Source organism: Bactrocera latifrons, unplaced genomic scaffold (genome assembly GCF_001853355.1).
Source record: "Bactrocera latifrons isolate USDA-ARS-PBARC rearing strain unplaced genomic scaffold, ASM185335v1 scaffold_11, whole genome shotgun sequence".
Classification (NCBI taxonomy): domain Eukaryota; kingdom Metazoa; phylum Arthropoda; class Insecta; order Diptera; family Tephritidae; genus Bactrocera; species Bactrocera latifrons.
In genome coordinates this window covers 2,755,550-2,772,776 of record NW_017534519.1, presented here as the reverse complement: position 1 = coordinate 2,772,776, position 17,227 = coordinate 2,755,550, and the positions used below count along the sequence as shown (strand labels likewise).

The window sequence follows — 17,227 nt, the reverse complement described above, 5'->3', positions numbered from 1 at the left end:
ATCGGCGACTTTGTGCCGGCAATTTTGCTAGTGTAGCACAAACACTCATAATAAATGCAATAACAACAGCAATGAATTTGCGCAAAATGCACTTCCTTTAACGGTGAAAGTGTTTCTTCAGGTTCCGTTGTGGTGGCTTTTTGGTCGGTTACGATGCTATGATAGTCAAAAGCTGAAAGCTGAATTCTGAATTATAATTTTAATCAATTATGTGCATTGTAAGCACGAATAGTAAAGTTAGCCACGTAATTCGTACCTCAAGTTTGTGCATATTAATGAGTGACCGGCACCAAGGAAGAGTACGGATATTACTGTAATATTCACTACAAGAAAATTTAAATGATTGCAATGAATTTAAACCGATTATTATAGAAAACTGTCGTACTTAAATAAATAATTTTTTTTTTTGTACTTTTTCAGATTCGCAAAACCGGTGATTAGGAAGTGTTGCACCCTAACGTTCTAATGCAGACGATATGGTAAGTTTATGACGACATTTATGACAATCTAAACATAAAATGCACTTAATAAGGATTATTTAATACATTATTAATGCTGCTTCCGTGTTATTTTGCACCACAAGTACGTAGTTTAAAAGTCATTCTCGAATAAAATGCCGTTGAGTTCAGTTTTCGTTGTAAATATTTTTCAAACAAATCAGTTGAAATGCCTATAATTTTATAGTATTATGATGTCCAGTATGTCAAATTCGTTGGGTTCTTTCTTTGAGAAAGGAATGGAATAGAAGGACGAACATAAATGTTGAAATAGCGTTATCAACGACAACAACGTATTATCTTTTCAACCATGACGGCATAAGAAAGTGTTTTAATGTTTTTGGCTTGGGGTTATTTTGTATTGAATCTCAACTCTGGTTCCATTTTTTTATAGCTGTTGATGTTTTTTATTACCAAATATTGTAACTCTTTTGCTAACGTATACTTATATTTGCTTAAATAGAAATTTCTTGAAAACATATTCACATAAACATAAACATATCTCAAAAGCGTCATTAATTGCAGTTTCATTGATACACTTAGTACTGCCAAAAGTTCTGCTACAAGTTCTAATAAATTTTAATTAATTAAGTTAGTTTTATTTAAAAATTCATATATTAGGAGAGCAATGTACAAATTTTGTTCAATAGTGGCACCCAAACTTCTTATTGGTATTGACAGCGCTACTAGAAACAAAGGCTTTTTGAGACTCTCCAGATTTCTATGGGGTACTACACAGACTATGTTCTCCAAACTACAAAATGTAATCCAGTCCAAATTCTTCAACAAAGTCTTTTCTTTATGTAAAAATAATATTTTTATGTTGCTTGACCCTGAAATAAATTTCTGTTCTGTTGAGTCTAGTTAGTTTGAAGCGCGTTGTCAGAAGATGACAGTTGACCGTCAGCAAGTTTTCATGTGATGATTGCCTCGAATAATTTTGTTTTATATCTGATCAATATATCTATTTTGGGTGATATAATTTTCCGTTTTCTAAAGGCATTTCTTCCAATGCGTTGACTGTATTGGTTCGAACATCGCGATTACGACTATTTCCCTCTGTATAAGAAACTGTAGATGGTTTGGGCACACTGATTTGCTTCATACACACGTAATATTAAGTTTTCATAATTTTAACTTTAACTTTCTCCGCACTTTTATAAAGCAGTCAACGCAATACATACTAGTCGAAAGTGACACAAAAAGCATCTTAAAATTTAAGCCTTTTATAATAATAGGTTGTCAAAAAAGTCTTGCGGTATTTTTATTGAATTTTCAATTGTTCATAAAATTTTTTTGATGACCCATGCCCAGCTCTTGACCGATGCTACGGCTACTACTATGCGGGTCTCTTTCGACCAATTCAGCGATTTTATTGCAATTTTCGACGAAAGGACTTCCGGAGCGTGGCGCATCTTCGACCACCTCTACACCAGAACGAAAACGTTGAAACCATGGTTGTGCGGTGGAAATGGAAACTGTATCGGATCCATAAACTGCACAAATTTTATTGGCGGCTTGAGATGCATTTTTGCCTTTATCGTAGTAGTACTGTAAACTATGCCGTATTTTCCCTTTATTTTGCTCCATGTTTGCGACGCTATAACTAACGAACGACTTAAAAGAATCGACAATCAATCAAACACATGTTAGCGCGTGAAATGAGCTTTCCAAAAAGGTAAGCATGACCCTATGCGACGAATAAAACTAGAACTACGCGCTTTCAGCGCCAACTAGCGAAAATTCCTAATTTTCCATTTTCCATTTTCCATACACCATAAACTATATTGGGCACAAAAAATAAGCTTTTCTTATTTACGAAGGTTGCTTTCACATTTCGGAATTTGCCGACCCTAGCGTTGAATGGTGGTGACTAACAACTTTATCGTAAAGTTTGACATTTTTGATGTTATGCATCCTCCGTATGTTTTGATATACGACCGCTGTTTACGTTGCTTAAAGCAACTTGAGATATTCATCTCGGCTAATAATGGAATTAAATTGTAGACATTTTCGTGTGATTACGTTTTACAGCTTTTCAGCTAAGCAAAYAGTAAGTTCATCGATTAAATATTTAGCGATGAAACTCCATCAAGAACCAGTGTTTATCGATAGTATAGTGTTTCAATAGAGGTCGTAGATCACTTGAAGATGAATTTCGTAAAGGTCGTCCAAAATCGGTTGTTGTTATGGAAACTATTGATGCCAATATTGCTAAATCGTCTTGGGACCTACCATGAGCTAGAGACAACTATAGGCATTAGAAGGACCAGCAAACCATACCTTCAATATTGCATAGACATTTCAGTCCAAAAAATATTAAAAAAAAAAAATGTGTTCACGTTGGAGCCCACACAATTTGTTAGTCGCTAAAAACGATTGTGTTTATTTAAAAAAATACGATAGCGAAGCATCGAATCGCCTATGATCAAAAGGTACCGCACTCAAACCGCACTCGCCAATATGGGTGTTTTAAGATGAGCCTAATCCAAAAAAAGTTGTTCGCGCATGAAGCACTTTCAAGGAAATGGTTACTTTTTTTTCTTGGAACGAATGATCATGTCACAACCAATTAGATCTTAATAGAGAATATTTTGAAAACCTATAAAGTGATCTTCGATTATCAAATTTTTTTTTGCTCCAATCTCGAAATAAAAAAGGCAACCTATGTTGTAGCTTGACGTTTGAGTATTGTAAAATAGACATAATTCTGGCAGAAAATTTAATGCAGTTCAAAATAGTAATGTCTTATAAAAACTTTCTCAACTCAGAAAGTGCTCCTAATCTACCCCTGAAAGTAATGAAATTTAAAAAATTATATTTGCTTGCTGTTGCATAATAAGCTTATATTCTTTATATCGTCGTTGACCATGAGACAAATACTGTTAAGAGATGTAGCTCACTGAATAAACATTTTAAATACATAAACTTTATGATAGACATACGTCTATCCTGAACATACTTTACAAATTTTTATAAAACAAGAAAATGTCAGATTCCCGTCTACTGGGCAAACACCTTTCCACACCTAACATGATTGCTTTCGTATTCAGCAAAAATTAAGCGTTAATCTTCAAGAGCTAATTGCCATATACAGAAGTATTTAATTGGCTTTAATTAGGAGAAACAGACGAGTGCAAAGTATACTTCATATTTAAGAGCTCAGAAAGTGCAACGCGAGAAAACTGAATGAAAGCCGAGCAAAAAAATCGTTTAACGAAGAGTGTACTTGTAAAAAATAAATATGCATATGTATATGTAAGTAGCATTATATAGCTTTTTGTGATAATTATGAACGGAAAATTTGGCTCACTAAAAAGCGAAGAGAAATGAAACTGAGTTCACAAAGCAATAGAACACGATTAACGGAAAGTTAAAAATTGTGTAAAATTCTAACAATATTCAGGCTGGATTTTTACTATCATATAACGATGATTTATTTAACGCGTATATAAATCAAAAAGAAAAGAATTATAATTTGAAAATAATTGTATTTTGTTAGGTAAAAAAAATGTTTCACTTTAAAAAAATCTGTATTTAATCAGTGAATTTACGCGAATTTAATTTAAGTAGCATACTTCACACTGAACTCAGAGGAGCAGCAAAGAACATATACCTATATATAGAATAATACAAGGCTCAGGCATTCGGTGGCTCAGGCATGGAATCCGGCATCATGCCAAAAGCAGTACAAAGAAATTTCGGCGGAGCCAACTGGCAACAGCAGGAAAAATCTCAGCCTATTCATTCGTTCATCGTACACACACACACACACCATTTGCATACAGAAATACTTTTATGGTGTTGCAACACTTGCAAGCCCTCTTTTGGCCGCTTTTGGCGTCCATTATCTAGCCGCTTTGTGCGCTCCACTTCTGCGCTTTTGCTGCCTTGCTATTGTGTCATGTTGCTGCGGTTGATTTATGCAGTGCAACCGCTATTGCAATGGTCCACATTACTCACCACTGCCGTTGGCAACAGCGCCGAAAATGGGAAGCCTACTTCATATTCATATGAATATATAAGTAAAATCCAGAAACAGCTATGCTAACAATTTTGCTTGTCCGCCAACGGATGTTTCTGTGCATACATGTATAGGGTGTATAGAAAAGAAGAGGAAGCATGCTTGGGGGTTAATCGAGTGCAAAGTAAGCAAAAATTCACATTTAATTAGAAGCGCGTAGACGTGAACTATAGTTGCAATTTTTCGGCAAAATTTTCGGATTCATGCCCTCATTCACTTTTGAGATTGCAATCTTTGTAATTTGGGGCGAGCAAGATTTCAATGAGCTTAGTGAGTAAGCAAGTGAGTGAATGAACCGTTTTAACGAAACTGACTTTTTGTGATATTGTAAATAAATTACTTATAAATATAAGTAAAAGTTAATTTTTTTTACCAATAAAAAATAAATAATCATCCTTCATTGGTTCCACAAACTAAATTTTTCAAATATGTATACATATACACTCAACGCGCTTGCTGCGAGTGTGGAAATTGGTAGCAGACACGTAAACTGCAAATGTGTGGCTATCAGTGGGGGGGGTGGCCAGTGCAAACGGCTGCGGTAGAATACCTGCGTGAAGGTAAACAATTGACCTAATTGCTGGGCCAAGCACTGGCGTGTGTCTGTCTGCGTGTGCTCGTTTGTACGCCAGTTAAATAATTAAAAGCGCACTCTGATGAACGGATCTCATTTGCATGCTTGATGCGATTAAGCGACTGAGACGAAAGCAAGGCGAGACAACACTGTCGCCGCTTGTAGTTGCAATTCCAGTCACTCAGCCGCACTGGCACACGCAAACAAACAGATTTACACGATAACTGGACAGTTACACATTGTGGAGGTTTTCGCTTGTGTCGGTGGTGTTGTTGCCATTTGCTCTTGTGCACTTCACCTGCATTTTGATTACACAGATATGAAGATATATGTATGTGCTTATGCTTATATGAAAGATGTGTGTGTCGATTTAATTGGAAAATACGTGAGAATGGCCCAGCTAAAATGGTAGTAAGAATGTTGGTAGCATGCCACCATGAATTACCATTTGCATCTTTTTATCAGTTGCATGAGCAAGTAGTATAGATAATATAACTAGTTTGTTCTGCAAATTGTATTGATCTATTTTCACATGAAACTAAGAATTATCAGTCGTTCGCAGTTGACCAAAACTACTGATGAGGGACTTAAAGTCAACCATCCTGTTAAGTTTTTATGACTATTGTATACTAGGTGCATAGTTGTGGTTGTATCAAATGCCAATAATCACAAAAAAGGTCGAATAATTGAACACATTTACTGGCAAATATTTAGAAAATTTTTTGTATATTTCAATCGACTTCAAAATTAAGTTGGGAAGATAAAATAATCGACTCTGAAATATAAATAAAAGAAAATTCATTTGTAACCGACTAAATAAATTACACTCTGAATAATAGAATCGATATTCTTCCGATATTACAATATTTCCATGAACAATAACTCATACCAAATTTCGTGAACATATATCATCAAATTAGGAAGTTTCCCATGTAACCATTTGATTCCGATCATTCAGTTTGTATGACAGCTATATGTTATAGTGGTCCGATATCGGCAGTACCGACAATTTAGCAGCTTCTTGAAAAGGAAATGACGTTTGCGAAATTTCAAAACGATATCTTAAAAACTGAGGTACTAGTTTGTATATATACAGACAGATGGACAGTGATAAATTGACTCAGCTCAACATACTGATCATTTATATATATACTTTATTGGATCTCCGACGCTTCCTTCTGGGTGTTACAAACTTCGTGACAAACTTAGTATACCCTGTTCAAGGTATAACAAGCAACACTGACAGCTGCTTTTCAAATTTTCCATAAGAAAACAAGAAGATTTATGTTATGATGTAATTTTAAAAATAACGAGTTGACATGCTTTTGTCATAATAAATGATTTTGTAACAATTGGTCGGCTACAAACCGCAATGTTTATTTCAATACATTTTCATGGAAAATATTATCAAAATGACAATCAGCTGTTTACATGAAATCCAAACTCGAATAGCTGCCGTCTGTCACCTACAAATTTGGATCTGATTAAGTGCGAAGTTAGACGAATGTTTTGCACCGAAGTTGGTTGAAAGCGGTTGAGCAGGTCGATTAGCCTTACGTTGTACAAACAATCGTTAGGTGAAGAGTATGCAACATGTTGCAAAAGTATAGAAACTATGTAATAGGCTTTAAATCGTCACATACATTTTTTTAATCAAACGCTATTTGTACTGGCTAAAAATGTATTACTTCTAAAGTGTCGCGCAGTGTATTCTTTTCATGCATTATTGGAGAACTATACCATCTTGGATAAAAGTGTTTACTAAACGTACAAGGGGAGCTTTTCACAATTATTGCAAGAGCTTTTACAATTTAAACTTATTTGCACTATAAAGCTTAGGAAGCTATAAAGTTGGGCAAGCGGTTTGAAAGCATGCAAGTGTAAGCTTTTATAAAAAAGCTTACAAACTTTTATAAGCTAGTGTATATAAACTTTTATAGAATGCGAAGTTTTCGGTGAGCTTTGTAAGGAAGGAAACTGTAATTTTTTCATTGTTCATTGTTAAACGAACGAAATTTGCTAAAACATTTTTTAAAATAATGAAATAGTTGGTTTTAGCGCTACTACTTTCGCCTGTGGTAAAATGGTTTAATTTTTAGAAGCGAACTAAATCAAATCGCCAATTTGCTTAATATGCAGTTCTTGGTTAGCCGATAAGTGATTTATTGACGAAATAGAGATTATTTAAAGGGTTAAATGGGCTTACGAGTTTCAAAAAAGTTGATTTTTTTTTTTATTATTTCATTAAGTTCTACAACACCTCTAGAATATTGTCCTAAGTTGATCCGAGTAATCGTTTCGAAATTACAACCTTAAGAACTTGTGCGCTCGAGGCTAGGTAGACTATGTAAGTGCGCCGACTTTAAACGCCTTTATCTCGAAACTTTATTTTTGAAGTCGGATGGCAAGATGTATCGAGAACTATTCGATCTTCATGAAATTTTACACAGGTCTTTGAGATTCAATTCTAAAAGTCTTAGAAGAAGAATTTTTTTCCGATTACAATTATTTGAAAAAAAAAAAATGTCGCGATATTTTCATTGAAGTTATATATTTTTGGAAAAATGTCCGCCATAAATCAAATTTGAATTATTTTTTTCCTTTGACCAAGTTCAAAGTTAAGATTTTAACTAAATTACGTATTATTTTTCTTGAGATGATCCTGTAGGAGTTATCCTGCCAACGCGGTTGCATCTTTTTTCCGAAGGGTCACTGAAAGCGGTGACGAAGTTTAAAATAATTTTTTAAAAAAATTTCTTAATTTCTTTATTAAAAGTGTATGTTTGTAACAATAAAATTTCTAATAAAATATTTCACTTTTTAAATGACAAAAAAATTGTCGACAAAAGGCGGTTTTTTACGCGATATAACCCCTTAAGGTTTGATCTATGTTTTGCATTTTCACTTTGTTTTATGCTAAAATTTCTGTCAATACGTAATTACCTCCAACATTCAACAGTCAGTTCGTATTACATATCGCTCACGGAGCTCTTTAATACATAATAAATAAAACCATTTTTTTCAAAAGCTACTCATACTGTTCAACGAAAAGGTCGACTGAGTAGTTCCCCTCTCCAATGACATATAAAACTTAATATCTTTACGCACTCATTTCAATGGGTTCTTGCATGTATATTCTCAAAGTGAAAAGTTTGGAACGACAAAGGCGGAAAGAATGGAAAACGAAAGCGTTTAGGGCAAGAAACAATAACGATGTGAAAATAGAATAAAATCTTAAACAAAAACTGTTAAACACACACACATTGAAAAGAGATTTGTACACTTAAGACAACATATCGACTTCATTCATTCATTGGCTCAAAGGAAAATTTAACCGGCCGTGTAATGTCAACAAGGCAGTCAGAGGTGCTAAAGGGTAAATAAGAACTTTGTGATGTGATTGTAAAAAAGGTTGAAATGGGAAGTTAATGAAGACTTGCWGCTAAAATAAGGAAATGTAAAATAAATGACATCTTATTTCTCTCAAATGTATTATAATATAAATAGTGTTTAAGGTACGTTTAAAATTGATATTTATTGACTTAAGTTCTAAGCTTCATACAACGGCTAGTTCCTATATGTGTTTTATTAAATATTAATTTTATCGCTTCATTAAAGCAGTTACTTTCGCCTTATCATAACATAGCTCACGCCTATTTATATCTGAAAAAARTTTTAGTTTTATAAAAGAAAAATCMTTTGATTGTCGGTAAGATTTTTCTCAAAAAGAATGAAAAATTAAAATTGCATCAAGTAAATTTGACTGTCATTTTAATTTATCTTAGGCTTGTATTAACCTTTATGATTTCGTTATTTATAAACCTTTAACTGAAGTTCTCTTTTTGGTATCCTTTTCCGGTTTGATGTAATCGATGTCGTCGGTGAATAGGGCACAACATGGCCTCAGCACATATATTACAATACTACAGCAACACTAGAACTAAAACAGCGGCAGCGGTATCCACAAAAACAACAACAGGGACAACAATTCCGCAACATTGTTACGAGCGAAACACTTCCGGCACACCAGAGGCATGTCTCATCACTAACGAGCGGAAACAATTTGCAGACGAGTCATCAGCAACAGCTGTTAGTAAAAMTACAACAACAACAACAAAGGCATCTAGAGCAATATCGACGGCATTGTTATCATATTGTCTGCCGCCCATTGCAACAGTCGACAATATTTGGGGTCACAGCAACGCGGTCACGACGCCACTTCAAGAGCCGACTAACGATCAGAAACTGCATAGAACCAAGCTACAGGTGCTGCATGAGAGTACTGCAAACGAAGTTAACAAAGGGGTATATAACAGTTTTGAAACGCCAACGCCATGGAAACCAACTGCTGCCACAAAGCGACCAAGCTCCAGGCCAACAGACCCGACGCTGTCGCCGAAACAGAAATCACACGAAGCTGCAGATGATATTCATACGTTTCGTTTCGTGGACAGTGGTAGGAGAGGCAGAAGCAAAAGTGAAAGCGCAGAAAGCTACGGTGACTTGCCAGCAGAACGCCCTCAGAGACTGCAACAACAACAACAGAAACAGCAAAAACGTTGGCATTCGGAAAGCAGAAGCGGAGCATTGTTGTGTGAATGGACAAGAGCTAAAGGTATTGCAAATATGTCAAGTGCAGGTGTGTCTAACGCCAACCAACAACAACAAGGACTGGGCAGTGATGTTGCCGACAAATTTGTTGGTGTTATTGCAAGTTTACGCAAAACATCTACAAGGAATTGCGCTCGACAGCGGTCACAAGCTATTGCTTACACGCACTGTGCACAAACAAAGGAGAAACATAACAACACAAACAACAAAACCAAATGCTGCCAATCAAACGAAACGAAACAAAGCGAAACACACAACGTTGCCAGAGACTGCCACGCAGCTGGGGAATGCGATTGCTGCTGCAATTCGCATATCTTTTCGTCATGTACACGCCAATCTTCCAGAAATGCTATCGAACAGCAACAACAACTACAACTCAGCGGTCTTTCAAACGGCTCCAACCAAGAATTTTCTCAGCTGCTTGCCGACAGCTGCTGGTCGCTCTCTTGCAATGCTGCACCTCAGCTACTCAAACAACCACAAACAGCAACAACTGCAACAACTGCAACACCTTTGCAATCACAATCCACAACAACAGCAAAAGTCACAAATGAACAACGAAGTATATTTCAATACAAAAGCAACAAAAATAGCAAATTGTTCTACAAGAGGGGTGTTGCGAACGAACTCTATTTGGAAAGAGCTGCTGCAGTTGATGCTGACTTTGGTGGCGGTTGCGGCACAATTCTATCTACGCTGTGTTGCTCTGTGCGTTCGAAGCTTCTGCTTGCCGTGGCCGACCTGCAAGCCCTGTCACGCGCTCTTTTCTCACTCATCATTATCTTCAACATGCTGCCGCTATTTTATGCAGGTTAGTGCACTTATTATTATTATGTATTTAAGTTAGAGAAAATGTAAGTTTATTTTTGACTTTAAGCCAGAAGTTGTAGCTTCTCAAAGAAATATTTCCAAACTAAATCAAATCAATTGATTGTTGAACTGAAAATAAAATTAGTTTTCAGAAAATTTGGAAGGAGAATATGCGATATCTTGCATTAAAATGTCTTAAGACCGTTTTAGTTTCGGTCTCAAAGAGTTAAAGTGTAGCTTGAGAGTATTTCATTACTTCATTTTTATATTTATGGTGATTTTTAAAATATTCGTAACTCAATTGACAAAATGTTTAACCAACTTTTTGTACTACTTCACTTTGACTATCGATGACAAAAGCTGAGTTAAGGAATCTTTTGTACTTCTACTCTTCTAAAGCATTTTGGGTAGTATTTCAAACGTTTATTTCAAGACAATCATTCACTCTGTGGTATGAAACAGATCATATGATGGACCACAACAAAGTGCAAATATAAACAGTTTTTATAGCCATTGTTGATTGCATTGCTATTTGGAAATTATTTACTCACAGGTGGGTATGTTTGTTGTATAAGCAAATGAATGGCGATTGCGCCAATTGGAGATTACGAGAGAAGTCAGGTCCTCCTCCACCTGGTCTTTTCAACGGAGTTTAGTTCTTCCTCTGTTTTCCCCGACGGGTACTGCGTCGAATACTTTCAAAGTGGTCTATACGTACGACATGATCTATCCAGACCAGCTTGTCAATGTCACTGAACATCGACTGCGGTATTCGCCGTTGCCATGCGCAAATAGATGATATCATCTACACATATCTACGCAAAAACTTACTGGTGCGCATAAAATTTATTTTGAGAGACATATTAACTTCCATCACATAATAAAAGTCAAAATTTTCTTAAAATTTTTTGTTGCATAAAAAATTAATTAGAAGGTTACAAGGAGTTACACATGCTCAATAATATAACAAACTTTCTAGTGTTACACATTTTGAAAGGACAGATGTCATATCAATTTTCTGTATATTTTACTTATATCTTTTATATATACATGTATTTATTTTCGCTATAATTGTACTACATACATATACATATCTTACATTTCTACAACATAGAGATATATTCACTTATTCTTATATAAAACACGAATACAGCTTCTACTTGTATATTCAACGCAGTCAAATATATTTAAATAACTTCCATAAATCGGTAAGTTAAGGGTACAAACTGAATGACACATTAACATGTATATACTTGTATAGCGCTTTTTAAATTTAATAAAAGGTTATTTCGGCTTTCTAAAGAATTTCATGCAATTCGATTTAAAATTTTCTGCCATGCAGATAGCGTACATAACATCAATTAGTATGCGATACTAAAATGAACCAAAAATGCGTATGGAATGGGATGCCTCCTGGCTGTTATCRTACAAAATATTTGCATTCTCAACGTTCTGCGACTCATCAATGATGCTCAACACTAGTAGTAAACTGTAGTGATGTCAAACTTTCATCTGCGRTTAGCTTGTTTGTCACATTGTCAGAAGACACCCTTTAGGAAGTATTTAATTCAGTTTGTTTATAAAGATTGCTTATTGAASCAAAAGGGGCTATAGCTAAGGTAGTAGTATTGAGAACAAATTATGGAGTATATAATATATACTTTGTACATGTATATACGCTATTGACATATCGATAAAATCTAAAGACACTCTCTAGTGTCCTACGTGCTCCGCTGGGTTGCTCTGCTCTCTGCCGTATTGCGCGATTTCGAATGAGTATAGCTTATATGTGAAATGAGAATGTGTCAAAGGAGTCTAACGCGAAGCTGAAACCCAATTTAAACTACTGCCTACGGCCACTGCGAACAGCCAACCGCGCCGTCAATATTCATGTGAACTTCAACGGCATTTTAGATAAGCCTCGGTGCGGGGCAATCTAATTTTGGCAATAGTTATTCGCAAATTGAAATTGCTATTCAGCCCATTTGTTGTTGTTGTGAAGTTGTACACGAAATTGGACAAAAACAAGATAAAAGACTTTTAAATGCTTTCGCTTAAACGAGAGTGCTTTCTCTGTGCCAAAAGTGTTTGCATAACTGCTTGTAAATATATATGTATTCATACATGTGTCTTTTTGTACTACATTTGTAAGTACAGTTTTACTTATTGTAGAAATCTTAAGCCGCATTAATTCAGCGTATAAGATTGACAGCGAGTCAAGATTTCATTTGACAGCACTCAGCATATGAAGATGGCACCCAGTTCTCAGGACGCCTGTCATGATTTTCTTTCCTTCGGGAGCGTTTGTCGCTGCTCGGTTGACAATGACGCTTGTCAACAGCAATTTGACATGGCGCTGCATTGCTCGAATACGGGGCACCAGTCGCYCGTCACAACGACRCGGAATGTCATAAACACCTTGACGACAAGTCTTCACACATACTTGTACAAACARGAATTTACTAAACACGTTAAGTAAGTAGCAGAATATGAAGTTTGGGAAAAGTAGGTACAAGTTTTCATCATATAGTGAGATTCCTGTTACTTTGTGTGTTTATATAGTCTTTGAAGATATCCCACGCACAAATATACATATGCCTTCCGCTTGAGCGACTTACTGTAAACGCTTGCTAATTTGAAGGCATATTTTGAGATTTCAGAGGCGGCTTGGCACAAAGAACGTATGCAATGCGGAAATTGTGTTAGTCAYGTAAATTTAACACATTCGTCTAATWCTGAATATAAAGCCAGGCCAAGCCATAAAATATGTATGGCTAAGAATTGTAATCTGCTGTAAGGAAAGTACTGGAGACTAAAGAAAAAATAGTGATTTTGGGCAAAATGCAGTATATAGTATGAACATAATATATTAATTATACATTTGTGTTGTTTAAAGTATTTAGAGATTTTCATTTATTGTATTGGCATGGTATTGGTATTACCTTATTTAAATTGAAGTTTTAACCACCGAAAATTTTATTGATGTGGCTAATTTTATATTTTCTATAATGCGTTCACATAAAACTTTATTAATTTTTTACTTCAAACACATTTTTAAGAAGTGCACATAAACTATATAAATAAAAATTAATCGTCAAAATGTATACATATACGCTCATAACTTTCATACGATTGAACCAAATTTGATAATTTTTTTTTTAATGTGGCCGTTGAGGTTCAAAGATAGTTTTTACGGTAAGAAAATTTCGAATAATTTCCGGGAAACCCCTAAAAACAGCCCTTTTCTTTTTCCCATACAAACCAACGAATGTTTGTTTGTTAGTAACGCTAAGAGAACGGCTGCACCAATCTTGATGAAATTTTCAGAGGTACTATGTTCTTCGCACGGTCTGATATATGTACGTGGCGTGCTCACGAGTTTGGAAACCATCTTTTATGTACACCGAAACTGAAACCAAAAAATGTGGTTTATCAAGCAACGTTCCATTGAAAAAAAAAATTAAATGATAAATTCAACTTCAACTTCATTCAGCTAGTTTTCAAAATAAAATTTGAACTGTGGTAATTCATATTTTTCGGTTTTCAACTTTACCTATAAAAATCATAACTTATTTTAGTATTATTTTGTGGCTATGTTGGTACATCTACACTTTTGCTTTAAGGATTTAAGAATATTTTCCATTCAACCTTTGTTGCCCAAATTGTTTGTGAAAATTACTAAACTGACCGTCTGCCCTTTATAGACGCCGGAAAGTATGCTAAATGTGGAAAAAATGGGGAATAAAGGTTTGCTATGCTAAAACCGTTGTCCCTGCAGAATTCTTTTGTTTTATTTTAATTTCGCTTTCATTGCTTTTTTGTGCGTTTTTCGTCGTTCCACTTATTATTCTTTTATATTAACTTTTTATGCTGTTTTCCCATTTTTCCGGCTTTGCTTTCGAAATTGCTTCCGTTTGACTTGCAGAGGTAGCGACAGCACGAAATTCCCGTAATTTCTCACTAAAGCACTAACATACATTTTACATATACATACTATATATGTATATGATATATAAGCATATATATTTGTAAAGCATTTATAGTGAGGGTAAGGGTGCTGCCTCTACATTCATTAGGCGAGAATAAACAAAAGCTTTTCATTGCTTAAGTTTTTCATCCTTAAAGTGATGTTCCATGAATTTCSCTTTGGCTGTAATTGAATTGGGAGCTCGCTTTTCTATCACTAATTTGGCTTAAAACGGTAAAAAAATATGTAATTATACGATTTCAAATTGCTTGAGATATTGATAATTCTTTTCCTTACTTTATTGCGTAATCCTATTATTATTTGGTATATATGCAATATTACCTCGAATCTGGTTACTTGCAAAGAACGTAAAATGAAATCGGCATTCCAAGACATTCGATTCATTTTATTAAGCTCTTGAACTCACACTTTTCTTTATTAAAATGATGAGACACGGCTTTTGAAAGTTTTATTTTGTATTTATCCTTTTTCCACCTGCTATTTGGATTAATTAAAATTTAGCTTACCACTTTTTGTTTCAAAAGCGTAGCAAATGAAAGTGTAACATATGCCGGCGATAATTTCATTAAAAACTCTGCCTATTTAGAAAGTCGAAGCGTGACTACTTATGTTTCACATGAATGACGCAAATTCAAGAAATTAATTTTAAATGTTTATTTTTTGTTACTCACTTCAAGGCATAATATTACTGATGATGTAAACTTTGTGAGAAAATATAATAATTTAAAGACGGAAAATAATCCTCAAGTAATTATTAAAGCTGCTGGCGAGGCTGGATAAAAATGCGGTTGAGTGGATCCTTTTGTCTAGCAGATGGAAGCAGTGTGCTTGGTTGTTGCTCTCAGAATATTATATTTAATCAAATTTAAGCCGGGTTGGTTCATTAATACCGCATTTAAACCATTCGGTAAACATTTTTTCCTAGATTGTTACAATTGTTTTTTATTTTCATGTGAAGTCTGATATCTATATGTCAATTAGAGTTCATTTATCAGGTTAGTCTTGTGATTTTTACTGTGAAAAAATTGAAAATTGATTAACTCGAAATTTTGTGTTGGAGTCACGGCGATGGAATCATTGAAATTGGTTCAGAAATATTTAGGGAATCCACTTTATCACAAACATAAGTATTTGAGTAGCACAAGGCATTCTAGAGGTCGTAAAATCATCGAAAACTTGCCTCATGCGAGTCGTTTATTCATTTGTGTTAATTATGAGATTAGCAAACTGCCATTAGAGATATAGCAAAGAATATCAACATCTCTTATGGGTTGACCCATTCATCTTGGTTAATGTGGGTTTGGGGTATAAAGCGTGTCAATGCTAAGTAAAAGATGTGCTTAGCAAAATTGCTGAAGATCCTATATTCATTAAACGATTCAAAGGAATCATATGTTCATTTCTGAAAAATTTCGATTTTAAGGGAATTAGAAGTGATTTATTTTATGTAAACGTGTGTGCACATGATATAATATTTTGTTCAAATTTTCACTTAACTTTTATTTTATTTCAAAAACTTATGTCTTTATTTTACCTTCAGCTCATTAAAATATATTTTCCTGTCAATGAAATTTGCAGTGTTTCAATATGGCGTTTAATAATGTCGAACGGTAAAACTATAAGAGGAAAAAAAGTTCAACAGAAGCGGACTATTAACGATTCACGTTTCAACCATTTGCAAGTTCTAACCGTTTCTCCACAAAGAAATTTATAAAATAAAGAAGGACTAAACTCAATGGCAGCAGATGTAAAAAGCAGAAAGGCGGTAGACTTAGAATAGTCTCATCTCATGCATACATATAATATATGTATGTATATATAGTATATAAAGCTTGTATTACTATTTAAGTTAATGGAAAACTCAAGCAAGAGGTCTCTCGTATGCATACATAGAAGCATTTCTAAATCCCTTTTATAGGTAATCTTTTAATTCGTCATTACCAAGCAACTCGCACGTAMACAGAAATACATACATACATACATACAAAAGTGTCAGTTTATCACAAGCTTGTGCCGCTTTTCTTATCAGTATCTTTTACATATGCTCTTTCATAGTGAAATTGTTGAGCTTTTGTGAGCTGGAGGCAAAGTTCTGGAAAACTATACATTGAAYGGTATTGAGCGTGCTCACTCAATAAAATTTCTCTCGCTCTCCTCGATTTTCCATTTCCCGCGTTTCTCACTTGTCTGAGCCGCATTATATTTTATGTATTCCTTGGAGCTTTTTACAGTCTCTATAAGCAATGAATTTGCGGCAGTCAGCCGTTGACAATACGCACATACTTTATGAATTAGAAATTGACTTTGATAAGAAAGCTGTGCGCAGCTGTCAATCGCTGCTAATACTTGCTTGGATAAACACTTCAAATTACAAACATATCTTCTGAGCAGGGCAAAGCACCGCACCATAAATTGTGTAAACTTAGGGCGTCCGGCAATAAAAGTTCTCGAAGTTTTTAAAGGCTATCAAAAGTCCAATTAAAGAAGCACTTGTATATGTTAGTGAGCGTTTGATGGCGCGAAGGCAAATATGTACAAACACATACTCAGCACTATTACCTTTATTTGCAGAAATTTGGTGCCTTGTAGCATTTAACGTTTAAATGTGGTTGGCGTTGAACTGAAATGGGTATTTTCGAAGGAATAAAGTTATATAAAATCAATTACGTTGTCTATAGTAAGGTGCCTTGTGAATCTTTGATCAGATATTTTTCAGAATAAAG

At 34.8% G+C, this 17,227-nt stretch overlaps 1 protein-coding gene across 9 annotated transcripts in view; it reads left to right on the top strand.

The window, feature by feature from the left end:
* LOC108972858 (cubilin) overlaps nt 1-17,227 on the top strand; it is a 104,736-nt gene that overhangs the window by 21,106 nt on the left and 66,403 nt on the right. For all 9 annotated transcript variants that reach the window (XR_001993669.1, XR_001993668.1, XR_001993670.1 and 6 more), the window contains exons 2-3: nt 421-479; nt 8,985-10,517. Coding sequence is in view for 5 of the 9 variants with exons in the window: in XM_018939737.1 (XP_018795282.1) it covers nt 8,993-10,517 (1,525 nt within the window). In the remaining 4 variants the exon portion in view is untranslated. The remainder of the gene's footprint in view (nt 1-420; nt 480-8,984; nt 10,518-17,227) is intronic.